The sequence below is a fragment of the Symphalangus syndactylus genome, chromosome 15, assembly GCF_028878055.3.
Source record: "Symphalangus syndactylus isolate Jambi chromosome 15, NHGRI_mSymSyn1-v2.1_pri, whole genome shotgun sequence".
Lineage (NCBI taxonomy): Eukaryota > Metazoa > Chordata > Mammalia > Primates > Hylobatidae > Symphalangus > Symphalangus syndactylus.
The window spans coordinates 48477861-48505160 of record NC_072437.2 but is presented as its reverse complement, the minus strand read 5'-3'; the positions used below and the strand labels follow the sequence as shown (position 1 = coordinate 48505160).

Below are 27300 nucleotides of genomic sequence, written 5' to 3'. Positions count from 1 at the left end.
TAGATACAGTGGGGGTACAGGCATTGGGTAAATACACCCATTTCAAATGGGAGAAACTGGCCAAAATGGAGGGGCTACAGGCCCCATGTTAAGTCCAAAATCCAACAGGACAGTCAAATCTTAAAGCTCTGAAATGATCTCCTTTGACTTCATGTCTCACATCCAGGTCACATTGATGCAAGAGGTGGGCTCCCACGGTCTTGGGCAGCTCTGCCCTTGTGGCTTTGCATGGTTCAGCTGCCCTCCCGGCTGCTTTCATGGGCTGGCAGTGTCTACAACTTTTTCAGGCAGACAGTGCAAGGTGTTAGTAGATCTACAATTCTGGGGTCTGGAAGACAGTGGCCCTCTTCTCACAGCTCCACTAGGCAGTGTCCTAATGTGGACTTTTTGTGGGTGCTCCAACCCCACATTTCCCTTCCACACTGTCCTAGCAGAGGTTCTCCATGAGGGCTCTGCCCCTGCAGCAAACTTCTGCCTGAACATCCAGGAGTTTTCATACATCCTCTGAAATCTAGTCATTGGTTTCCAAACCTCAGTTCTTAACTTCTGTGCACCCACCTGCAGGCGCAACACCACGTGGAAGCTGCCAAAGCTTGGGGCTTGCACCATCTGAAGCAATGGCCTGAGCTGTACATTGGCCCCTTTTAGTCATGGCTGGAGCTGAAGCAGCTGGGATGTAGGGCACCATGTCCCAAAGCTGCATAGAGCAGGGGGGCCCTGGGCCTGGCCCCAGGAAACCATTTTTCTCTCCTAGGGCTCCAGGCCTGTGATTGGAGGGGCTGTTGTGAAGGTCTCTGACATACCCTGGAGACATTTTCACCACTGTCTTGGCAATTAACATTTTGCTCCTTGTTACATAGGCAAATTTCTGCAAGAGGCTCAAATTTCTCCCCAGAAAATGAGGTTTTCTTTTCTATCATATTGTCAGGCTGCAAATTTTCCAAATTTTATGCTCTACTTCCTCTTGAATGCTTTGCCACTTAGAAATTTTTTCCCCCAGAGTATAATTTAGTTCAACCATTGTGGAAGATAGTGTGGCGATTCCTCAAGGATCTAGAACCAGAAATACCATTTGACCCAGCAATCCCATTATTGGGTATATACCCAAAGGATTATAAATCATTCTAATATAAAAACACATGCACACATGTGTTTATTGCAGCACTATTCACAATAGCAAAGACTTGGAACCAACCCAAATGCTCATCAATGATAGGCTGAATAAAGAAAATGAGGCACATATACACCATGGAATACTGTGTAGCCATAAAAATGTTCATGTCCTTTGCAGGAACATGGATGAAGCTGGAAACCATCATTCTCAGCAAACTAACACAGGAACAGAAAACCAAACACCACATGTTCTCACTCATAAGTAGGAGTTAAACAATGAGAACACATGGACACAGGGAGGGGAACATCACACACTGGGGCCTGTCTTGGGGTGGGGAGCTAGGGGAGGTATAGCATTAGGAGAAGTACCTAATATAGACGGGTTGATGGATGCAGCAAACCACCATGGCACATGTATACCTGTGTAACAAACCTGCACGTTCTGCACATGTATCCCAAAACTTAAAGTATAATTTAAAAAAAAGAAAAAGAAATTTCTTCTCCCAGATACCCTAAATCATCTCTCTCAAGTTCAAAGTTCCACAGATCTCTAAGGCAGTGGCAAAATGCCACCAATGTCTTTGCATAGCAAGAGTGACCTTTACTCCAGTTCCCAAGAAGTTCCTCATCTCCATCTGAAACTACCTCAGTCAGCCTGGACCTTTTTGTCCATATCACCATCAGCATTTTGGTCAAAGCTCTAGGAAGTTCAACCAGTCTCTAGGAGGCTCCAAATTTTCCCACATTTTCCTGTCTTCTTCTGAGCCCCCCAAATTGTTCTAACCTCTGCCTGTTATTCAGTTCCAAAGTCACTTCCACATTTTCAAGTATCTTTACATCAGTGCCCCACTACCCAGTACTGATTCACTGTATTAAGCTGTTCTCATGCTACTAATAAAGACATACCTGAGACTGCTAATCTAATAAAGAAAGAGGTTTAATTGATTCACAGTTCCACAGGGCTGGGGAGGCCTCAGGAAACTTACAATCATGGTGGAAGGGTAAGAAAACAACATGTCTTTCTTCACATGGCAGCAGCAAAGAGAAGTGCAAAGCAAAGGGGGAAAAACCCCTTATAAAACCATCAGATTTTGTGAGAACTCACTATCACGAGAACAGCATGAGCGTAACCATGCCCATGATTAATACGTCCCACCGGGTTCTTCTGATGACGTGGGGATTATGGGAACTACAGTTCAGGATGAACTTTGGATGGGAACACAAAGCCTAACCATATCAAGTATATCAAAGAAGAATCAAAGAATTTGCAAAAATGATTCAAATACAATCAGTCTATTCTTAGGTTCCTGATGGATGTGTTATTAGTTATATTTAACATATTGAAGAAGAAAAACAGAGAACATACTGAATACTGTAATATATGGTATGACCATTCTTGAAATCACATTTTCACTAAGTGATTAAGCTTTTGGAAAACTGGCCACAAAGTTGACCTGAGACTGATTTGGAAGATTGGGGCTGATTTGTATGTAAATATAATCCTTTATAATTAAAAATCTCTACTACCTAGACAAATAGCTGTCTTTTTTTTTTTTTTTTTTTTTTTTTTTTTTTTGAGACAGAATCTCGCTCTGTCAGCCAGGCTAGACAATCTCCGCTCACTGAAACCTCCACCTCCTGGGCTCAAGAAATTCTCCTGCCTCATCCTCCCCAGTAGCTGGGATTACAGGTGTGTGCCACCACACCTGGCTAATTTTTTGTATTTTTAGTAGAGACAGGGTTTCACCATGTTGGCCAGGCTGGTCTCGAACTCCTGACCTCAGGTGATCTGCCCACCTCGGCCTCCCAAAGTGCTGGGATTACAGGCGTGAGCCACGGCGCCCAGCCGACAAATAGCTTTCATACTTTTTTGATCATGACCTATAGTATGAAGTGTATACCTTACATAGCAACCCAGTGCCCAAATATGTGTTGTGTATTTGTGTGTGTGTATCTGAAACAATATCCTTACCAAGTGCAGTACATTCTATTAGTTGCTATTCTGTTCTGTTTCTTTTTTTATTTCTTATTTTTTTTTAACACTGTTTGCAACCTATGTGTGAAAACACTCATTTGGATAAATGTGTAATATTTTCATCTTATGGAAGCCTTCATGAAAAATCAGTTTTAGAATTGAAAAAGAAAGGTGAAAAAGTAAGAATGAATATAAAGGATGCTAGAGAAATATGGAGTCATCCGGTGTGACTGTTGTATAAATATCTAGAATACTTCCTAGACGTGTTTGTCTGCTATGTATAGGAGCAAGCTAATCCAACTTCTATATCATTTTGAATTAATACTGTGTACTGCTGAAATAATTGTTATGTATCCCCGTATTTTTGGCCTGTCCCTTTTCTGCCCCTTTGAGCAATCTTGAACAAATTGTCTGTGGTTTTCTTAGTTGGTTGGAATTAGTATCATTTACAAATTTGAATAATTCTAGTCTGTACTCTATTCCTCCGAATTATTTATAATACAGCTATATGACTAAGACTCAGAGAACTCCAATACTTTCATTCTTTATCTAGAGAGGTGTTTAGACCACGTCTTCAAAAAAAGGTACCCCTCTAATTCAATAGTGATTTCCTTTGAAAAATCTTATTTTGAACTTTGTTGACTTTTTTGAAGGCCTCCTATTTATGTGTTAACATTTTAATCACTCAGTTACATAGTTCTTGAGGAACTGCAATAAATAGCAAGAATTCCCATTGCAGAAACCGTGTTACTTTTTCTCAAATAAATTTGTTTATTTATGGCCTTTTATAGACAGAGCACTTGCCTTAGAATAACTTATAAAAGTACTGTTACTGTAAACTGTTGTAGCCCATCATGCCATTTAGCTCATCATAAGAAATAAAGTATATTTAGTAATAATGATTGTTTAGTGTTAGGCAGTACTAATATCAAATTCATTCTTTCAACAAATATTTATTGAGTACCTATTATGGGCCAGGCATTTGTTCTAGGTTCTGGGGATGATTAGTGAATAAGACACAAAAATTCCTGCCCTTTGGTGCTCATACTGGAGTTGGGGAGAGACAGAGATTTTTTGTCAAGTGAAATATATACTCATTTAGAACCCGATGGGTTATATGAAGAAAAACAAGCAATGAAGAGGATTGTGGACAGTTCATCCTGCCTGTAGTTCCCAGCCCAGTGGGCATGTAGGAGGCTCAAAGTGAGTGCCATGGTTTTTAAGTTTCTTCTGAAAGTGGCCAATCAGCGAGGAAAAAGGCATTAGACCTATAGATGCTGCATGAATGTAGGTATTCAGGCAAAAAGCAATCAGATATCTCTAGTATGGAAGAATGGTTGTGAAGCATATTTCTTTGTGGATAATTAGTCACATTTATTTATCATTCGTGTGTGTGCCTGTGTACACACACATCAGTGCACACATGCATGTGCCTTTAATACACCTTCTTTATCTTTGGGTCATAGGGGAGAGGGATTCTTTTTTGTTCACATTCTGGGTTATTTTTAATATTGCTTTATTTTCTGTTATTGGGAAGCAGTAACAAGTATTGCCTGAACATGATTCTGGAATCAGACTCACTGGATTCAAATCTCAGCTTTGGCAATTACTAGCTATGTAAACTTGGAAAAGTTTTTTAACTTCTTTGGTTTCAGTGTCCTCATTTGTAAAATGTTAAGTTCCAAATAAAGCAACTTTCATTGAAATATTTCCTCAGAAAATGCAGGGGTTTATTTTTTTAAAAATAGATTGTGTCTTGTAATATCTAAAGGGTGGAAAAACAGGACAGAAGAGAAAAGGTAACGTTTAAAAATAGGCAAAGACAATCTAAAAGGGCCACGTACTTTATGATTCCAACTATATGACATGCTGGAAAAGACAAAACTATGGAGTCAGTAAAACAGCAGTTGCCAAAAGTTAGGAAGACTCCACCATGCCTGGCTGGTGTCGTGCATTCTATGGGGTTTAGACAGATGCATAATGACATGTGTCTGTCATTATATTATCACACAGAGTAGTTTCACTGCCCTAAAAATCCCATGTTCTGCCTCCCGGGCTCAAGCAATTCTCATGCATCAGCCTTCCGAGTAGCTGGGACTACAGGCGTGCACCACCAAACCTGGCTAATTTTTGTATTTTTAGTAGAGATGGGGTTTCACCATGTTGGCCAGGCCTCAAGTGAGCCGCTTGCCTCGGCCTGCCCAGGTGCATGAGCCACTGCATCCAGCTTTAATTTCTTTTAACTTCTTTCTTTCTTTTCTTTTCTCTTTTTTTTTTTTTTTTTTTGAGATGGAGTCTTGCTCTGTTGCCTAGTCTGGAGTGCAGTGGCACAATCGCGGCTCACTGCAACCTCTGTCTCCTCAGTTCAAGCCGTTCTGCCAGGTTCAAGCAATTATCCCACCTCAGCCTCCCAAATGGCTGGGATTACAGGCACACACCACCATGCCCAGCTAATTTTTGTATTTTTAGTAGAGACAGGGTTTTGCCATGTTGGCCAACCTGGTCTCAAACTCCTGACCTCAGGTGATCCATCCGCCTTGGCCTCCCAAAGTGCTGGGATTACAGGCGTGAACCACTGTGCCTGGCCCAGCTTCAATTTCTTTATGTTGGTTTTCACCTTTCTCTCATATCTCCTTGAGTAACTTATTAGCCTTTTAACTTATTTATTTGGTATTTCAAATTATTTATCTAGTATTATCTTGGTTTGGATCCACTGCTGGAGAGCTGTTGTGATCTTTTGGGGGTATTATATAATCCTGTTTTTTTCATATTGCCAGAATTATTTTTTGTTTTCTTCTCATTGGGGTAGACTATTTTGTCTACCCCAATGAGAAGGAACTTATTTATTTCTAATTCAACTGAGTTTTTTTTTTTTATTTTTTTTTTTACTCGTTGGGGATGTGACTTTATGGTTTCTTACCTAGCTTTGACTCAGTGTTTTCAGTGTGAAGACTCTGTATGAGTTCCTTAGTTGCAGAGAATCTTTGTGCGATGGCTTTCTCAGATGCTGGTGATAGTAGTGATATGCTGGATTTGTGAGCAGGTTCACTGTCTCCTGTGGGGCTGGAATGGCAGAGGTCTCATGAAGCTTCTCTCATTCCCTAGTGATGTGCCCTTAAGAAAAAAAAAAAAAAATCCCCAGTATTTTATTCACATGGTTGAACAGTGCAAGCTTCAGGCCAGTAGGAGGTGCCCATAGGTAAAAACCAGCTTCCACTAAAGCAGGTGGATAAATGCCATACTTAATAGTGAGCAGAGCTCCCAGCCTTGACAGAAGCAGCTGGGAAAGGTCTATGAAATGCACTGAGGTCTTTTCAGGGAGAAGGGAGGGAGCCACCACAGCTCTCCTTCCAGGCCAACAGGAAAGTAATCCACCTCCCAGGCACACTCCTGACCTACTATTCCAGCTGTTCAAATCAGAAAGGCATCTCTTTTCATCTGCAGGAATACTGATGTTCCATGTAGACCTTCCCCTATCAGCCCAGCACTGCACCTGTGCCTCTGATGAAAAAAAACTTCCCACAAGTGGAAAGTTCAGGGATTCAAGGCCTGCAGACTGGTTTCTTTTGTCCCACACAGTGCCTCTGTAATGTGCGGCACTCCCCCTTTACCTAGAGGGCCAGACTACTGTGAATCCTGCTACTCCTCTGGGTCTAGCTGCTCAGTGGGACTCCCACACTCCAGGATGGTACTGGAGAATATCTGCCAAGGATCCAGTGATGTGACCTGTCCTCTACTCTCCCAGCAGCGGGTACCAGCACCAGTTCTGATGGGGGTAGGAGAGGAGTGACGTAGACTCTGAGATTTCCTTGGTTACAAATAACCTTAGTGTTGGCTTTCTCAGATGCCAGCAGTAGCAGTAATGTACTGGGCACATGGACAGACTCAAGACCTCTTGGTTAGCCAAGGTGATGCAGGTAATGGCAACAGCTGAGGGCACGCAAAAGTTTTCTCCTTCCTGGGTGCTGTGTTATTCTGCCTTCAGGTGTCATAATGGGCTGTGCCTGGCTACCAGCCAGGAGGTGGTGCTTGCAAAAGAGTACCAGGTGCGGTGGTAGTAGTGGAATTTGTGCTTGCCTTATGTTACCCAGGGCAGGTACTCTGGGGTCTCAGGCAATGGGCAGGGCTATGGAGCCTCCAAATATCCCTGTCTGTTGTGTTATGCTACTAGGGCTCATACAGTGGCAAAGCCCGATGAGGGCTGGACCAGGCAAGTCCTCACTCAGGCTCCCCAGGTACAAGAACAAGCAGTGTCCCCAGTGGGGATCAGAGAACAGCTTTCTGGCCACTGGGGTAGTGTTCCAGAGAGGAGCAGAGCTGCCTCTGGTGCACAGAAGAATCCACACAGGGAGTGGGAGCAGGGGGGAGTAGTAGGAGGCAGTAAGGCCCACTCAGCTCCCATGCACTTGGCACAGCAAGTCCCATACCCGCAGTATTCTGCTAACAGCAGCTAGCTGTGTTCCAGGCAGTCTACACTTAGAACACAAAACTGCCCCAAGCAGTAAGCCTTCCTGCCAGCGATAGAAACCAGGCTTTCAGGCCATGCCCCTCCCTATCCACCTGTGAAGCAGGGGCGCCCAGCTTCTGCACTATAGCACACTTCATGCCAGCCCCGTGGTTCTGGCCAACAGGGTTAGTATCCACTTAAAATCATATTGCAAATCTCAGGAGCTCTTTTCAACCTGTGACTACAGCCTGAGTTACCGAGCAGAATTCTGTGAGGTAGGATCAGGAATGGTTTTCCTCCATCCCCACTGGAATCTGGTAGTGCATGCAAAGCACATCCTGATGCCACTCCTTCTCACGTATTCTCCACGCTCACTAAATTGGCTCCCATACTGAGTAGGGTTAAGGCCTTCCCAGGTGGCCTGGGCTGTCCAGCTCTGCTGTGGGAGTGTGTGTTCTGGTGGCTGAGTCTCCCCATCTTATGCTCTGGAGATTCAGAGTTTTCCATCTGGTTCACAGTGTAGGCTGCTGCCACCACTTCTTTTAAAGGATCTGTGGGTTTTTTCAGTTCTTCTGTTAAATTCTTGTGTTGCTTCTTGTAAAAAAAAGTTCACAGTGTGAATCTCTACACATACTTTGTTTTTCCAAGTAGGAGAGGTATGCTAACACTGTCTCCAGTCCACCATCATGTCTTGGTATCCTCCCTACAGTACTCCCAGTATCTGCAGGTCACAGAGCCACAGAGGCTGTGGCAGAGCCACCTGGAACCTCTAGGATTGAAGGAAACAGAGCAATGGAGATAGGACCTGGAGTTGGGAGGGCAGATGCTCAGAAATTATTATTAACTGTTATCACTCTGTTACTTATTTTTGAGGTTGTTCTGATATGGAATTACATATAAAGTAATATTTTAATTATGTTGGACATAACATTTATCTTCCATATGAATGGCTGATTCGTTACATGGACAAAACATTTCATTTTCATTGTAGTAGTAGCTCTGTGTCTAACCTTGCCAAGTGCTTAATCCAGGAAGTCTTGGTTATGGTTCATTCTAGAAAAAAATTCAGTTAATATGGATCTAGACAGTATGCTAGTATTTGTTATTTTAAATCATGCTTGTATAGGTGCAAATACCAGGTCATATAAATGTGTGTGTTTGTGTGTGTGTATGTACACATTACCAAATGCCAACCACCACTGAAGTGGGAAAAACAATGACTTATTTATAAATTATATTCTGTTTATACGTCAAACAAATAAGGTAATTGTTTAAATTTTTTACCTGCCGGTTGTTCCTTGGAAACTCATGAGTGACTATAATTTTTTTCATTTGAGAGCTATTTGAAAATCACAATGCAAATTCTTTATACACACACATACATACACACACACACACACATCCCAATCAGCAGTGTTATACAATTGAACTACATTAAAATTAATTTCTCAAAGGTAGCTTTGAAGGAGAAAGAAGTTGCAAACACTTGAACTCAAATTCTGTTCTCTAACCCTAATCTCCTTTCCTTCCAGCTCTCCTAGTTCTTTCATTCCCACTAAATTTGTACTTTATTTGGACTCATGACAAGTCCCTGTCTCATAAAGCCCTTCCATATTTTTCCAATCTGTCAAGCCCCTCCTGGTTTTACTTTTCTTCCTACCTATCCTTGGACTTTGTCAGCCATCTGAGTACTAGAATTCACCATCTCTCTAGATTGCTTTGTGGCCAAATTTATACAGCAGGCTTTTCTTGACAGTTTCTACCTTTAGCATATTATCTTACAATCTGGTAATTAGCCTATAAATATTTAATGGAAGAAAGGCGAGAGAAAGAGAAAATTCTTAGGTTTTGCAGTAACAATATTGAAAAATTCAAAAAGTGGGCTAAGGACATGAATAGACAATTCTCAAAAGAAGATATACATGGCAAACAAACATGTAAAAAATGCTCAACATCACTAATTATCAGGGAGATGCAAATCAAAACCACAATGTGATACCATCTCACTCCTGCAAGAATGGCCTAATGAAAAAAATTTTTAAAAAATAGATATTGGCATGGATGTGGTGAAAAGGGAAAACTTTTTCACTGCTGGTGAGAATGTAAACTAGTACAACCAATATGGAAAACAGTTTGTAGCTTCCTTAAAGAACTAAAAGTAGATCTTCCATTTGATCCAGCAATCCCACTACTGGGTATCTGCCCAGAGAAAAAGAAGATATTATACGAAAAAGATACTTGCACACTCATATTCATAGCAGCACAATTCACAATTGCAAAAATATGGAACCAGCTCAAATGCCCATCAGTCAATGAGTGGATAAAGAAAATGTGGTATGTATATATACCATGGAATATTACTCAGCCATAAAAAGGAATGAAATAACGGCATTCACACAACCTGGTTGGAGTTGGAGACCATTATTCTAAGTGAAGTAACTCAGGAATGGAAAACCAAACATCATATGCTCTCACTTACAAGTTGCAGCTAAGCTATGAGAATGCAAAGGCATAAGAATGATACAGTGGACTTTGGGGACTCATGGGGAAGAGTAGGAGCAGAGTGGAGGATACAAGGCTACACATTGGGTACAGTGTACACTGCTCAGGTGATGGGTGCACCAAAATCTCAGAAATCGCCACTAAAGAACTTAATCCTGTAACCAGATGCCACCTGTTCCCCAAAAGCTATTGAAATAAAAAAATAAATAAATTCTAAGCCCAGCTACTTGGGAGGCCAAGATGGATCACTGGAGGCCAGGAGTTCAAGAGCAGCCTGGGCAATATAGCAAGACCCTATCTCTAAAAAAAGAAAAAAAATTACAAATCTTATCTGAATGCAATGGTGCACACCTATAGTCCCAACTACTTGAGAGGCTGGAGTGGGAGGAGGATTGCTTGAACCTGGGAGACAGAGGTTGCAGTGAGCCATGATTGCACCACTGCACTCCAGCCTGAGCAACAGAGTGAGATCCTATCTCGGGGGTGGGGGAAAGAAAGAAAGAAAAAAAACAGCCAGTTGTTGTGGCATGCACTATAGTTTTAGCTACCTGAGAGACTGAAGTGGGAAAATCTCTTGAGCTGAGGAGTTTGAGGCTGAAATGCCGCCACACTTCAGCCTGGGCAACAGAGTAAGACCTTGCCTCTTAAAAAAAAAGAATCACCTAAGATTCTTGTTTAAAATGTAAAACAGGCTTCTAGATTCTGCCATCAGAGATTGTGATTAAGTAAGTCTAGAATGAAGTCCAGAAATCTGGATTTTTAACAAGCTCTGCAGTAAACTATGATTCCACCACTGCACTCCAACCTGGATGACAAAGCAAGACCCTATCTCAAAAAAAGAAAAAGGAATGCAGGGCCACAATTTGAAGTAATAATGTTCTGCAGTTCTATCTACTTCAGTGACTTCAGTCATCACTTCCATGCTGGTTACTCTCAAGTATTTTAACATCCCATTCATGAATTTCTTACTTGGACCATACTTTGTGGATCTTAAGACCAAAAGTGGAGCTGATAATCAACTACCATGTCCTTGCTTTAATTATTGACATAATAAAATACTAGCAGAAACACTGGTAAATAGCTCTACACTAAGATCCCACTGTCAATTCCACCACAGTCTCATCTGTCCTGGCCGCTCTCCTGAGACCTGCCTGTAATCCAGCGACAAAGAGGTCATACCTGACACACAGAGTTTCACCAGTATTCTAATTGGTTGAAATGTATCAGTTAAATATTACCCCTGTTAAAGATGATAATGTAATCACGTGGGAACATGAGAGAAGGAACTGGTATTAGTGGGGAGGATTATAAGTTCAAGACGTAAAATGATTTACGTACTAGTTTGGATGGAGTGGCCTACATCAAGTCCAAGATCACTAGGACTGTATTCTTCAAATCTGGCTGATTATCAGAATCTGAGACCCAACCCTGAGAAATTTTGATTCAGTAGGACTGGGGCCCACCAGAATCACTAGTAGGACCCCAAAATCACTTATTTTTTGGTTTGTTTTTCTGGGTTTTTTGAGACAGAGTCTTCGACTGTCACCCAGGCTGGAGTGCAGTGGCGTGATCTCGGCTCACTGCAACCGCCTCCTGGATTCAAGCAGTTCTTGTGCCTCAGCCTCCCAAGAAGCTGGGATTACAGGCATGCGCCACCACACCAGGCTAATTTTTGTATTTTTAGTAGAGACAGGGTTTTGCCATGTTGGCCAGTCTGGTCTCAAATTCCTGACCTCAAGCAATCTAGCCACCTTGGCTTCCCAAAGTGCTGGGATTACAAGCATGAGCCACCACGCCCAGCCAGAAATCACTATTTTTTTTTCACATTTTCCCCAGCAATTGAGAACATAGAGAAGTTGTACCAAAGTGTTGCCCCCCTGTTGGACCTCAAGCAGGCATTTTTTCATTCCTAGCACGATTAAAAAGATTAAGCAAGGATATGTGACTGATTCTGTACAAACTACCACCACTGCTAGAAAGTATCACTTGCATATATTTTATAGACAGAAAGCAACTCAATGTTAAATTCCACTCAGCAGTATTCATTTTATTCCTGGCAGTAAAGAACTTCATTTCTAGTTTCTGTGAAAGTAAACTCCCCAAGGAGAAAAACTCCACATGTAGGAACAACATGCAGCAAAATGTAGTCACCTTTATATTAGTTTTTTTGAATTTTAAGAGAATATTTGTAATTTTAGATTCTCATCTAAGTTAAATTAGTATTTGAGTCAAAAGATATAATGATGTTTTAATCAGGTGTTACTTTTCTCTGAATCATATGTACAGGTTATTGAAACAAAGGAAGAATAACACTTCTGTAAAATGTTGTGTCATGGGTTTTATCTAGAGTCACTTATTACGTATATGATTCCTGAGTCACTAATTACTAAGGCTTTCCTATAAGGAAAAGATTACTAACAATAGGCAATGTGAGCAATTGCAAAACTTTTTGAATAGTAATTGTTATAGTTACAGAAAGATTTTTGAAAACTCTATTGAAGGAATTAAATTCTAATAAATTACGTTTATTTCAAACATGGAGATTAGCATCACTTTTTATTCAGAGACATGTACTTTTTTCCTGACGAATGCAAATCAACATTAGGGATTTAGAAGCTTACAAACAGGTTTATAAAGAAATATATCTGTAACACTAACAGCATTATCATAGTATTTATTATCCAGAGTAAGGAGGTTATAGGTTTTATGTTAAAGTATACCTTTTGAAAGTAAGGCTTCTGGCCCTTAACTTTGTTTATAATATTAAAACCTTTAGCTGGGCATGGTGGTGCATGCCTGTGGTTCTGGCGACTCAAGAGGCTGAAGTAGGAGGTCCACTTGAGCCTGGGAGGTCGAGGCTGCAGTGAGCTGTGGCTCTGCACTCTAGCCTAGGCAACAGAGTGAGATCCTGTCCCAAAATAAAAAAAAATATATATATATATAAACCTAATATATATGTAACTACTTTCATGAAAAAATTGAACTAAAATAATTGAGACTGCTGCTGTATGTTTTGTGCAATTAAAATAATTGACACTGCTGCTGTATGTTTTGTGCAATTGAAATTAGATTTGGTATGTTTTAAACAGCTCATTCTAGACAGAAGTTAACTAAAATTCATAAATATTCTTAGTTATTCCCTGCCACCCTTTCCTCACACACACACTTGAACTATTCTGCACTTTGAAACACAAAGCAACTTGTCAGTTCAGTTTATTCAGTTAGGGTCAGTTCTGTGAAAACAAAGCCAGAGCAATTGTTTGATTTAATTGACTAGAGAAACTGGTTATACAGGTTAGTAGAACTTAGTTTTATTTTTGTCCAGCTGCATATTTGAATGTTCATAAAGTAACTTAGTAAACTAATAAGATTCCAGTGACATTGTAATAGATTTTAAAAAATGATTACCAAAGCAAAGAAAAAAACATGCTGAAACCCAAACTATAGAAACTATTCATGGTATTTTTTTCTTTATGGCTCTACTTTCACTATAATGAAATGTGTTCCCCCAAAAAAGTAGTCTTCTTTTCTTTCACTGTTCATTTCCTTCTTTTTTTATTTTTTTTGGATTTTTTTTTTCCTGGGCTGTAGTTAATATAGCTATCAGAAAATTTCCTGTACAATTTAGATGAATAAATGCTTTTACAGAATAGTTCTCTACGTGCAAGCAGACATCCTCTAACAGTTGGTCAGCCCCCTTTTGGCTTCAGTGTCCTCCTTACCCAGCCAACCTCATGGCTGATCATTTTAACAATGTTCTCATTACTATCCTTGATTCTTTCTGCCTCCCACCATACTTTCCACTATATCCATACCACTGTTCCCTGCTTCTTCAGCTCCTGGGCTTTTAATCACTCATTATTTTATTAAAATGAGTGGAAAACCAAAAAACTGATATGCTAAAGTATACTCTTAAAGGTCTTAATACTTTAAAAGTATATCGATCTCATGAACATAATTCATTTGAGGAAAAAAATACAAATCATTTCTCGTCCCAGGAAAACAGCAAATCTTTAATGGAACTTTTTAACAATTATGACAAAAAGCATGGGAAAATGTTTAAACATATATAAAAGGCTAGAAGTTTATCACCAAAGAGTATCTAAAGGTCATAGAATAGTTAGGAATTCTGTCATTTTGTTTTGTGTAATAAATACCCGCTTCCTTACCCTTTCACCGTAACAATAGATATCCACCATTTTGTTGTGATTATCCAACTATAGAATACCTTTTTCAAGAACTCATTATATACCAAAGTAGGAGCTTGCTGACACTGATAATGCTTTATTTAGTTTTGTAGTGACACACAATTACCATTTGCTTAGGAAAAAAAATAACAAAAACAAATAAATTTTTTAAAACTATGGTTGAGTATATATAAGTTGATAAAAATCCTTTGGGAGAAAACTTTTGTCTTGTGTGTTAAGAGCATTAAATAGTCATACCCCTTAGCCTAGTGTGTCTTCTATTCTGAAAAAAAAATTAACAAAGCAAATACTAACTTAAGAAAAAAAAACTGAGCTTAGTTTAGTCTCTACAAAAACAAGACCCCTCCTTCCTTCCCTCCCTCCCTCCCTCCCTCCCTCCCTCCTTCTCTTCTTTTCTTTTCTTTTCTTTTCTTTTCTTTTCTTTTCTTTTCTTTTCTTTTCTTTTCTTTTCTTTCTTTTCTTTCTTTCTTTCCCTCTCTGGCCCAGGCTACAATCTACTCGGCTTGCTGCTGCCCGCTCCGCGGACTGCCTGGGACTGCCGGCGCGCACCACCGCTGCCTGCCTTTTCTCCTTTCGATGCAGGCACGCGTTCGCCATCTTGGCCATGCTGGTCGCCAGCTCCTGACGCCGAGTGCTCTGCCCGCCTCAGCCTCCCGAGGTACTGGGACTACAGACGGAGTCTCGCTCACCCAGTGCTCGGTGTTGTCCGGGCTGGAGTGCGGTGGCGTGGTCTGGCCTCGCGGCAGCCTCTACCCCCCGGCCGCCTGCCTTGGCCTGCCAGGGTGCTGGGATTGCAGCCCCTGCCCGGCCGCCACCCCATCTGGAAGGTGGGGAGCGCCTCTGCCCGGCCGCCCCGTCTGGGAGGTGAGGAGCACCTCTGCCTGGCCGCCCCGTCTGGGAAGTGAGGAGCGCCTCTGCCCGGCCACCCACCGTCTGGGAAGTGAGGAGCGCCTCTGCCCGGACACCCACCGTCTGGGAAGTGAGGAGCGCCTCTGCCCGGCCACCCACCGTCTGGGAAGTGAGGAGCGCCTCTGCCCGGCCACCCTGTCTGGGAAGTGAGGAGCGCCTCTGCCCGGTCGCCCCGTCTGGGAAGTGAGGAGCGCCTCTGCCCGGCCACCCATCGTCTGGGAAGTGAGGAGCGCCTCTGCCCGGCCGCCCCGTCCGGGAAGAAGTGAAGAGCGCCTCTGCCCGGCCGCCCCGTCCGGGAAGAAGTGAGGAGCGCCTCTGCCTGGCCGCCCCGTACGGGAAGAAGTGAGGAGCGCCTCTGCCCGGCCGCCCCGTCCGGGAAGAAGTGAGGAGTGCCTCTGCCCGGCCGCCCCGTCTGGGAAGTGAGGAGCGCCTCTGCCCGGCCGCCCCGTCCGGGAAGAAATGAGCGCCTCTGCCCGGGCGCCCCATCCAGGAAGAAGTGAGGAGCGCCTCTGCCCGGCCGCCCCATCCGGGAAGAAGTGAGGAGCGCCTCTGCCCGGCCACCCATCGTCTGGGAAGTGAGGAGCGCCTCTGCCCGGCCGCCCCGTCTGGGAAGTGAGGAACGCCTCTGCCCGGCCGCCCCGTCTGGGAAGTGAGGAGTGCCTCTGCCCGGCCGCCCCGTCTGAGAAGTGAGCAGCACCTCTGCCCGGCCACCCCGTCCGGGAAGAAGTGAGGAGCGCCTCTGCCCGGGCGCCCCATCCGGGAAGAAGTGAGGAGCGCCTCTGCCCGGCCGCCCCATCCGGGAAGAAGTGAGGAGCGCCTCTGCCCGGCCACCCATCGTCTGGGAAGTGAGGAGCGCCTCTGCCCGGCCACCCACCGTCTGGGAAGTGAGGAGCGCCTCTGCCCAGCCGCCCCGTCTGGGAAGTGAGGAGCGCCTCTGCCCGGCCGCCCCGTCTGGGAAGTGAGGAGTGCCTCTGCCCGGCCGCCCCGTCTGGGAAGTGAGCAGCGCCTCTGCCCGGCCACCCCGTCCGGGAAGAAGTGAGGAGCGCCTCTGCCCGGCCGCCCCGTCCGGGAAGAAGTGAGGAGCGCCTCTGCCCGGCCGCCCCGTCCGGGAAGAAGTGAGGAGCGCCTCTGCCCGGCCGCCCCGTCCGGGAAGAAGTGAGGAGCGCCTCTGCCCGGCCGCCCCGTCTGGGAAGTGAGGAGCGCTTCTGCCCGGCCGCCCCGTCCGGGAAGAAATGAGGATCGCCTCTGCCCGGGCGCCCCATCCGGGAAGAAGTGAGGAGTGCCTCTGCCCGGCCGCCCCATCCGGGAAGAAGTGAGGAGCGCCTCTGCCCGGCCACCCATCGTCTGGGAAGTGAGGAGTGCCTCTGCCCGGCCGCCCACCGTCTGGGAAGTGAGGAGCGCCTCTGCCCGGCCGCCCCGTCTGGGAAGTGAGGAGCGCCTCTGCCCGGCCACCCACCGTCTGGGAAGTGAGGAGCGCCTCTGCCCGGCCACCCATCGTCTGGGAAGTGAGGAGCGCCTCTGCCCGGCCACCCACCGTCTGGGAAGTGAGGAGCGCCTCTGCCCGGCCACCCCGTCTGGGAAGTGAGGAGCGCCTCCGCCCGGCCACCCATCGTCTGGGAAGTGAGGAGCGCCTCTGCCCGGCCTCCCCGTCTGGGAAGAAGTGAGGAGCGCCTCTGCCCGGCCGCCCCGTCGGGAAGAAGTGAGGAGCGCCTCTGCCCGGCCGCCCCGTCTGGGAAGAAGTGAGGAGCACCTCTGCCCGGCCGCCCCGTCTGGGAGGTGAGGAGCGCCTCTGCCCGGCCACCCATCGTCTGGGAGGTGAGGAGCGCCTCTGCCCGGCCACCCATCGTCTGGGAGGTGAGGAGCGCCTCTGCCCGGCCACCCATCGTCTGGAAAGTGAGGAGCGCCTCTGCCCGGCTGCCCCATCTGGGAAATGAGGAGTGCCTCTGCCCGGCCACCCATCGTCTGGGAGGTGAGGAGCGCCTCTGCCCGGCCACCCATCGTCTGGGAAGTGGGGAGCGCCTCTGCCCGACCACCCATCGTCTGGGAAGTGAGGAGCGCCTCTGCCTGGCCACCTATCGTCTGGGAAGAAATGAGGAGCGTCTCTGCCTGGCCGCCCCGTCTGGGAAGTGAGGAGCCCCTCTGCCCGGCCGCCCCGTGTCTGGGTAGAAGTGAGGAGCTCCCCTGCCTGGCCGCTCCGTCTGGGAGGTCTACCACGGAGGCCAGAAGCAATGTGGGGGCTGGACGTGGTGGCTCACGCCTGTGGTCCCGGCACTCTGGGGGGCGAGGCAGGTTGATCACTTCGGGCTAGGAGTTCGAGACCAGTCTGGCCAACTTGGCGAAACATGAAGAATACAACAGACAAACCAACCAACCAACTCAATGACAACAAAACAGGTCTACCCTGGAGTCATACTCTAATTTTTTCTATTTTCCTCCCTTTCTGATCCTTTATCCCACTTTCTTTTTCTTCCTCTTCCTTCTCCCTCTTCTTTGTCAAATAGAGGATTGAGTTATTATCACTGATCCATATAAAGTCCCTCTCTCATTTATTTTAACTCCCACCCCCATTTCTATTCCCCGACTTCCCATGTGCAACCTTCCTAATATGTTTGATACGCATCTTTTTGTTTGTATGTATTTTTAGAAAATGTTTATTGTTTTTGTATGCAAAAAAAATTAATAAAAAAAAAAAAAAGAAAAAAAACTACAGCACTGAAGATTTGTTGTAATATTGTTTATGCTAACATAAATTATGTAAATTTTTATATATTGTTTATACTGACTTATAATTGATAACATTCTAAGTGTCTATTACTATACATAGTGTAAATTATGATACATTGGCTTTGGTAGGCAGTTTTGTAACTGCTAATAATATAAATACCATACTCTTAACAATCTAGAAAAATGATTCTGGTATAAGTTATGTGAAAAGGCACAACATAAAATTGTATATAGTACACTAACAATGAACTGTCTGACAAAGGAAATTAAGAAAACAATTCCATGTACAATAGCATCAAAAAGAAAAAAATACAGCCAGGCATGATGGCTCTGGACTTTGAAAGGCCAAGGCCAGGAGAATTGCTTGAGCTCAGGAGTTCAAGCCCATCCTGGGCAGCATAGGGAGACTGTCTCTATAAAAAATAAAATAAAATTAGCCGGGCGTGGTGGCTCATTCTTGTAGTCCCAGCTACTCGGGAGGTTGAGGTGGGAGGATTACTTGAGCCCAGGAGGTAGGCTGCAATGAGCCATGATGTTGCCACTGCACTGCACTCCAGACTAGGTGACAGAGTGAGTCCCTGTCTCAAAAAAAAAAAAAAGGAAGAAGAAAACATTTAGGAATAAATTAACGAAATGGACACAAGACATCCCATATTCATGGATTGGAAGATTTAATGTTGTTAGGATGATAATACTACCCAAAACATTCTACAAATTAGATTCAGTCCCTATCAAAATCCCAATGGCATTTTTTACAGAAATGGAAAAACTGATCCTAAAATTCATATGGAATTTCAAGGAACCCTAAATGGCCAAAACAATCTTTAAAAGGAAAAACAAAGTTGTAGGGTTCATATTTCCAGATTTCTGAACTTACTGTAAAGCTACAGTCAGCAAAACAGTGTGCAACTAGAATAAGGATGGACGTAAAGACCCATGGAATATTAATAGAATAGAGCCCAGAAATAAACACTTGCCTATATGGCCAGTAGTTTTCAACAAGAGTGCCAGGACCATTTAATGGAGAAAAGCCGGTCTTTTCAACAAATGGGGCTGGTAAAACTGAGTATCTACATGCAAAAGAATGAAGTCGGACCCTTACCTTACACCATATTCAAAAACTAACTCAGACTGGATCAGAAACCTAAATTTAAGCATTAAAGGTATAAAATTCATAGAAGAAAACATAGGAGAAAATCATAACCTTGGATTTGGCAATTTCACCAAAAGGACAAGCACAAAAACATAAAATAGATAAATTGAACTTCCTAATTATAAAAAATTGGGAATTAAAGGAGATTATCAGCCAGACCCAATGGCTCATGCCTGTAATCCCAGCACTTTGGGAGGCCAAGGCAGGCAGATCACTTGAGGTCAGGAATCCGAGACCAGCCTGGCCAACATGGTGAAACCCCGTATCTACTAAAAATATGAAAATTAGCCAGGCATGGTGGCACACGCCTGTAATCCCAGCTACTCAGGAGGCTGAGGCAAGAGGATTTCTTGAATCCAGGAGGCGGAGATTGCAGTGAGCCGAGATCGCACCACTGCACTCCAGCCTGGGTGACAGAGCAAGACTCCGTCTCAAAATAAGTAAGTAAATAAATAAGATTGTCAAGAAAGTGAAAAGACAACCCATAAAATGGAAGAAAATATTTGCAAATTACATATCTAATAAGACTATTATTAAGAATATATAAAGAACTCCTACAACTCAACAACAACAACAAGAAAAATCACAATTAAAATATAAACAAAAGACTTGGGAAGACTTCTCTCCAAAGAAGATATACAAATGCCCAGTTGCACGTGAAATAACATGCTTTGGCCAGGATATGGAGAAATTGGAATCCAATTTCTTTCTGGTAGGAATATAAAATGGTATCACCACTGTGGAACCGTTGCAGTTCCTCAAAAAGTTAAATATAGAATTACCATATGACCTAACAGTTCTACTCCACTTCTAGGTAGCTACCCAACAGAAGTGAAACAAGAACTCAAGATATACGGTATTTGTGCACCAATGTTCATAGCAGCATTATTCACAATAGCCAAACAGTGGAAACCCAAGTATTCATCAAGAGATCAATGGATAAACAAAATGTACTATAAACATACAGTGGACTATTATTTACCATTAAAAGGAATGAAGTTGTGATACATGATATAACATAGATGAACTTTGAAAATGTCACATTAAGTGAAATAAGCAGACAGCAAAGGACAAATATTGTATTATTCCACTTATGTGAGGTATCTGGAATAGGCAAATTCACAGAGGCAGAAAGCAAGATACAGGTTTCCAGGGCCAGGAGGGAGGAGAAAATGGGGAGTTTTTGTTTAATGGGTACAGAGTTTCCATATGGGCTGATGAAAGTGTTCTGGAAATAGAAGTGGTAGCTATTCAACATTATGAATGTACTTAATGCCACTGAATTGTACACTTTTCACATGATTAAAATGGTAAATTTTACATTATATTTTAAACCACATTTGTCAAAAATTTATACATAATGATTTGGATATATAAATTATGTATTTTTAAAACAGAAGGGAATAAGAAGAAATGAAAAAATTATTGAATTATGATGTATTTTTAGTAGAAGTAAAGCTGAAATAAAAGATTTTAACTTTTAGCTAAGTGTTTCCATTTTAAAAAGATATATTTTATGTTATATAGCTTTTCAGACCAAGACAAATACTAAGAAAATTTAAGTTTATGCATTCTCAAAATTGCTATTAATATTTTATTTAAAATTTTTTCAGCCAGGCGAGGTGGCTCACACCCGTAGTCCCTGCACTTTGGGAGGCTGAGGCGGGCAGATCACCTGAGGTCAGGAGTTCAAGACCAGCCTGGCCAACATGGTGAAACCCCATCTCTACTAAAATTACAAAAATTAGTGGGGCATGGTGGCAGGCACCTGTAATCCCAGCTACTCGGAAAGCTGAGGCAGGAGAATCACTTGAACCTGGAAGGCAGAGGTTGCAGTGAGCCGAGATCGTGCCACTGCACTCTAGCCTGGGTGACAGAGCGAGATTGTCTCAAAACAAAACAAAACAAAAAAAATTATTGTTTATAGTTGCTATTAAGAATAGCTATATTGATTCACTCTTAAAACCTTCAAATTTACACAGAAAAAGCTTTTCAGAATAATTCATGTCAAAGGAATTTCTGTACTATATTTGTGCTAGAGTATTTTGAATGATTTTATTTTGTTGTCACATTTTCTAGATTTTAATGAAACCTGTGTTTCTTTAGCTTGACAGAGCCAATTCGCTATTAAACCAGACTCAACAGCCTTACAGGTATCTCATTGAATCAGTGCGTCAGAGAGATTCTAAAATTGATTCACTGACGGAATCTATTGCACAACTTGAGAAAGATGTCAGGTAAACCATCTACAAATCTTTTATTTGAATAATAAAAACATTGTTACCATATTGCTGCTGTAGATGAATTTGGGTTGTAAATCATGAACAGAAAATTTAAATAATGAAGGCGGTCTTAAATGTAATGAATAAGGTCACATCACATCAGGTGTTCACATTCCACCTGTGACCAGATGTCTTAGCATGGAAATAACAATGTTACACTTATGAGCATAACATTCCATCTATCCTAGAGGACACAACTGATATTGGTCCTTGTTTCCCTAGAACTCTTTAGTGTGGTATAGATTGACCAAAGGGAGAGGAGGAATAAAACCAGATGCCATTTGTGTCGTTAAAATGGCTTTTTAAACAACAACAACAAAAAATTTATATTTACTTAGATTTATGTTGATTTTTCCAAGGAATTTTTAGGCTTTTCTTCTGACCTTTTACATGAAAGTAACTTTTAAGTGTAAATAAATAAATTTCTTTCACTTCGTTAATTTGTAATTGTTTTTGTATGAGATCTTATCCAAAAAAAATTTGCTATGACCATTTTGGTTTTTTAAACTGAAATTAAAGAATGAAGATATGTGTAAATGAAACAGTTTTACTTATGGATAGATGGTTAGTTTGCTTAGTTATTAGATTTGTAAGATTGTAGGAATAATTTAGATTTTTATGGGTAAATCATTAACTGATTATAAATGTAAAAGCAGAGAATTAATTGGGAATAGAAATGGTTAAATCAAGGAATTGGAAAACAATAAGGAGAAGATGGTTGTTAAATCCAGGTTTCTTAAAGTATGCAAACAAAAATATAAAACTATTGGTAACTAATTCCAAAGTATAAATGTTATTTTTAATGAATCACAATAATTACCTTCTTTTGTTTCTACCCCACCAAAATAATTGGTCTAGAACTTTATTCCTGTTCTTAATTTTTTATTATTTGCTTAAATAATTTAGAAGCACATTTATACCTTAAATGTGTCAAAATAAATAAGTTTGTTTCTAGATTAATTTTAAAGTTAAAAATTCTGTATACAACCTACAATAATAAATTAATTGTTCTATAGTTCTTGGGGACAATAGAAATTATGTCTTTCACAATTCACTGGGCACCTGATTATCTTAGGGAAATTGAAGAAAGAACCCCAAATAGAATTTTTTCTGCCTATGTTACATATTTCTGTTAAATTTGAATATTTTATGGCCAGGCGCAGTGGCTCACATCTGTAGTCCCAGCACTTTGGGAGGCCGAGGCGGGCAGATCACCTGAGGTCAGGAGTTCTAGACCAGCCTGGCCAACATAGTGAAACCCTGTCTCGACTACAAATACAAAAGTTAGCTGAGCATGGTAGTGCATGCCTGTAGTCCCAGCCATTCTGGAGGCTGAGACAGGAGAATCACTTGAACCGGGGAGACAGAGGTTGCAGTGAGCTGAGATCATTTCACTGCACTCCAGCTTGGGCAACAGAGTGAGACTCTGTCTCAAAAAAAATTAAAATTAAAATTAAAATTAAATTTTGAATCTTTTTTTTTTTTTTGAAACAGAGTCTCACTCTGTCACCCAGGCTGGAGTGCAATGATGTGATCTCTGCTCACTATAACCTCTGCCTCCCGGGTTCAAGTGATTCTCCTGCCTCAGCCTCCTGAGTAGCTAAGATTACAGGCACACGCTGCCACGCCCAGCTAATTTTTGTATTTTTAGTAGAGACAGGGTTTCACCATGTTGGTCAGGCTGGTCTCGAACTCCTGACCTCATGATCTGCCCACTTCGGCCTCCCAAAGTGCTAGGATTAAAGGCGTGAGACACTGTGCCTGGCCTTAAAATTTGAATCTTTTGTATGTCTTATTTTACCATTATATTATTGTGATGGGGAGGTATATAAAAATCCTGAGGGAAAAAATTACTTCTTGCACAGTTATCTCCAAACAAATTTATTTGATTATTTATTTTACTAAGAATTAAGGTAGCTTAAAATGTTTAATATAGAGAAAATAATAGCTAGCTGTAGGAGAAAATTATAAAGATGAACAAATTCAGCCATAGAGAAATTAAGCAACTTGTCTTCTAAGAACATGCAACATTGTAATAGAGTCAGAATTCAATTTTATATCTGTCTGCTTGCTAATTCTATTCTCCTAACCATTAGGTTATACTGCCCCTCTATGTTCTATTCTGAATAAGGGATAATATTTCTTTTTTTTTTTTTTTTTTGAGACGGAGTCTCGCTCTGTTGCCCAGGCTGGAGTGCAGTGGCGCAATCTCGGCTCACTGCAAGCTCCGCCTCCCAGGTTCACGCCATTCTCCTGTCTCAGCCTCTCCAAGTAGCTGGGACTACAGGCGCCCGCCACCACGCCCGGCTAATTTTTTTGTATTTTCAGTAGAGACGGGGTTTCACCGTGGTCTGGATCTCCTGACCTCGTGATCCGCCCGCCTCGGCCTCCCAAAGTGCTGGGATTACAAGCGTGAGCCACCGCGCCCGGCCGGGGATAATATTTCTTTAGCTAAAATAAGGAAGAGATCAAAAAAATAGTGTATCATAGTGATTAAAAGTAGCACTTTAATGAGTTGATCGTTGTTGAAGCGGGGTGATAGATATATCAGGGTTTGCTATTACATATTTTCTCTTCTGAAATATTCTATAATAAAATTTTTTAAAAAACAGATTTTAAAAGGAAGTTTTCAAATTCACCTCAGTACTTAGCTTTGAGTTAGGGCAAGTAATTTAAACTCTCTAATACCTCTGTTGTCCAATAGAACTTTCTATAATGATATAAGTATTCCATATCTGGCCGGGCGCAGTGGCTCAAGCCTGTAATCCCAGCACTTTGGGAGGCCGAGGCAGGCGGATCACGAGGTCAGGAGATCGAGACCATCCTGGCTAACACGGTGAAACCCTGTCTCTACTAAAAATACAAAAATTAGCCGGGTGTAGTGGCGGGCCTGTAGTCCCAGCTACTCGGGAGGCTGAGGCAGGAGAATGGCGTGAACCCGGGAGGCAGAGCTTGCAGTGAGCCGAGATTGCGCCACTGCACTCCAACCTGGGTGACAGAGCCAGACTCTGTCTCCAAAAAAAAAAAAAGAAAGAAAAAATTCCATATCAGTGCTGTCTAGTATGGTAGCCACTAGCTAGCCACATAGCCACATATAGATGTTGAGCATTTGTTTTGGGGTTTTGTTGTTATTCTTTTTTTTTTTTTTCTTTGAGACAGAGTTTCACTCTTGTCACCCAGGCTGGAGTACAATGGTGCGATCTCAGCTCACTGCAACCTCCGCCTCCCAGGTTCAAGTGATTCTCCTGTCTCAGCCTCCTGAGTAGCTGGGATTACAAGCACCCACCACCACAGCTGGCTAATTTTTGTATTTTTAGTAAAGATGAGGTTTCACCATGTTGGCCAGGGTGTTCTTGAACTCCTGACCTCAAATGATCTTCTGGCCTTGGTCTCCCAAAGTGCTGGGATTACAGGCATGAGCCACCACACCCAACCTGAGCATTTGAAATGTGGCTATTGTTACTGAGGAACTAAATTTTTAATTCTATTAAAATTAAATTGTTTAAATTATCTTTAATTTTATTTTTAATTTTATTAAAATTAAAGATAATTTTAATTGCCCTAGTGGCCAATGGCTGTGGTATTGCACAGTACAGCCAGTTTCCTCATATGTGAAATGAGAGTGGTGCCAAGGCAGGCAGATTGCCTGAGCCCAGGAATTCGAGACCAGCCTGGACAACATGGCAAAACCATGTTTGGTTTTGTCTCTACAAAAAATACAGAAAAATTAGCCAGTATGATGGCACGCTTCTGTAGTCCTGGCTACTCAGGAGGCTGAGGTGGGAGGATGACTTGAGCCTGGGACGTGGAGGTTGCAATGAGCAACTGCACTCCAGCCTGGGTGACAAAGCAAAACTCTGTCTCAAAAATAAATAAATAAATAAAAATAATGAGAGTGGTCCTAACAGCACCTGATTGATAGGGTTATTCTGAGGAATAAATGATATAATCTTCATAATATACACAGATATAATAGTGCCTAAACATTATATTCAACAGTGTTCAATAAATGTTTGCCATTCTTAGTACTTACCATACATGTAACAAATTTTTGGTTGAAAATTATATTAAAAATGAGAAATAACATTTCTCAAAATATGTTGAATTTCAACAAAAATTAAGACTCCCTTAATAACAGCAACAGTTTTCATAAAGGCCATGTCATTTATGGAATTAATTACCAAGAAAAATTTTGTACTAAACATGAGTCCTTTAATGTTGTCTTGTGTTTCATAAATTCATTGTGTGATATTTTAGTATATTCTGAACTGATAATTCACAGGATATGAAATCTTATTCTTAATTGAAGCAACTACCTTCTAAAGTGAAAAGTTATTAATACTTTCAGTAGTTTAATTACGACACTTGAGATGTTGCTATTGGTGTACCCTGGTTACATGAATGAAATGCTGTGATGTAACAATGCCATTAAAAAGTCAGCTCGGCCAGTAATTCAGATATGGTAGGATAGATCACAGTTCTGTATACTCACATTCCTTCATCCCTCCTCTAAGCAGATGGCATTTCAAATCCTAGAGTGGAATTATCCTGGGCTTTAAATACACATCAGGCTGGTTTCTCTCCTTATGGTAAATGTGTCTGTAAAATTAGATATTAATATGAACCTGAAGGGGTAGTTGTGAAAATTAAATTAAGGAACATATATAAAGCTTTGGCATTTAGGAGAATCTCAGTAAATGTTACTTCCCTCCCCTTGTCTTTTATTTGAAATTTAAACATTAATGATGGCCCATCCAAAAGCATTATCAAGTTATTATGTTCCTTAGAAAACAAACAGTAAAATTCCTATTCCTCATTGCTAGGTGTTGATGTTGTAAAAAATATTTACATCAATTGATGATTTTTAAATGTTTTTCTAATTCAGTAAAAACTCTGAAGAACTGAATAATTGTATGCTTTTCTTAGAAAATTAAACAATACCACTATACCATACTTACCCCTTGAAAATCAACTATTTATACAATATATTCAATTTCTAGAAAGGCTAGAGTAAATATGCACTAAAATGAAATCATCATAAACACATTAAAAGCTAACATTTGAGATGTCACTATTAACTGCTTTAAATTCCCCTATCATTAAAGTAATACTTTATTATAAAAGTAGTACTGTTAACTTTCTTCCACCAAGCCACAAGAGACACTCTGCGTAATACAGTTTGATCTCTACTTCAGAAAGGAAGGAAGCTTGGAAAGAGAATAATTAGCATAATTTTCTTTGCCTGTTGTCAGTTCTCAGTTTATTCTTAACTGGTAGTTAAAGATAAGACTACATTACCAACTTCTCTTACAAAGCTACCCCAGAGTATATTGATCCAGGAAGTTAAGGAACAATATATCAGGAATGTTTTCATATTGCAGGTGAAACAGAGCCATAAACATGAATTTCTAAGTAATAATTAACAGTGAATTGAACAATTATGGGTGTAATATACCATTCAAGATAGATGTGCTTATAAGGAGATTTGTAGTTGTCTTATGAGTCACTCATAGAAGCTTTGTATTTTCAAAGGTAAGTTTCCACTGTTATGAAATATGTCTTATGAAGACTAAAATTCTATTGAGTAACTACATACTAGAAGAAGAGTGAATATAATAATCATCATATTCAGTTTTAGAGACGCATATGTTAAAGGTTGTCTCCCTGTGGTTCGAGTATATTATAAAGAAGACAAAATATATACCCAGATATTGTAATCACAGCAATATTGTCTGGGAAGTCCACATTGTTTGTAATAAACTCATGTCTTACAGATACAACATAATTATTCTGCAAGCCAGTTTGTCCCCCCACCATTTATTCCATGTATATACGGTTGTTTTGCTATTTAATTATAGAATACTTTATTTTTGAAAAGTTAAACACGACAATATAAAAGCATTTGTAAAGAATTATCCAGTCAAAATCCTTTAATTACCTCGACATTCCATTCCGATTACACTACATATTCTTTAGAAGAGCCTGTT

At 41.7% G+C, this 27300-nt stretch overlaps 1 protein-coding gene across 7 annotated transcripts in view; it reads left to right on the top strand.

Moving 5' to 3' along the window:
* Positions 1 to 27300, top strand: part of PIBF1 (progesterone immunomodulatory binding factor 1) — a 234306-nt gene that overhangs the window by 163409 nt on the left and 43597 nt on the right. For 4 of the 7 annotated variants that reach the window (XM_055244706.2, XM_055244704.2, XM_055244705.2 and 1 more), the window contains one exon: positions 21138 to 21268. The exons of the other annotated variants lie outside the window; for them this stretch is intronic. In XM_055244706.2, the coding sequence (XP_055100681.2) occupies positions 21138 to 21268 (131 nt within the window). The remainder of the gene's footprint in view (positions 1 to 21137; positions 21269 to 27300) is intronic. 7 annotated transcript variants of the gene reach the window in all.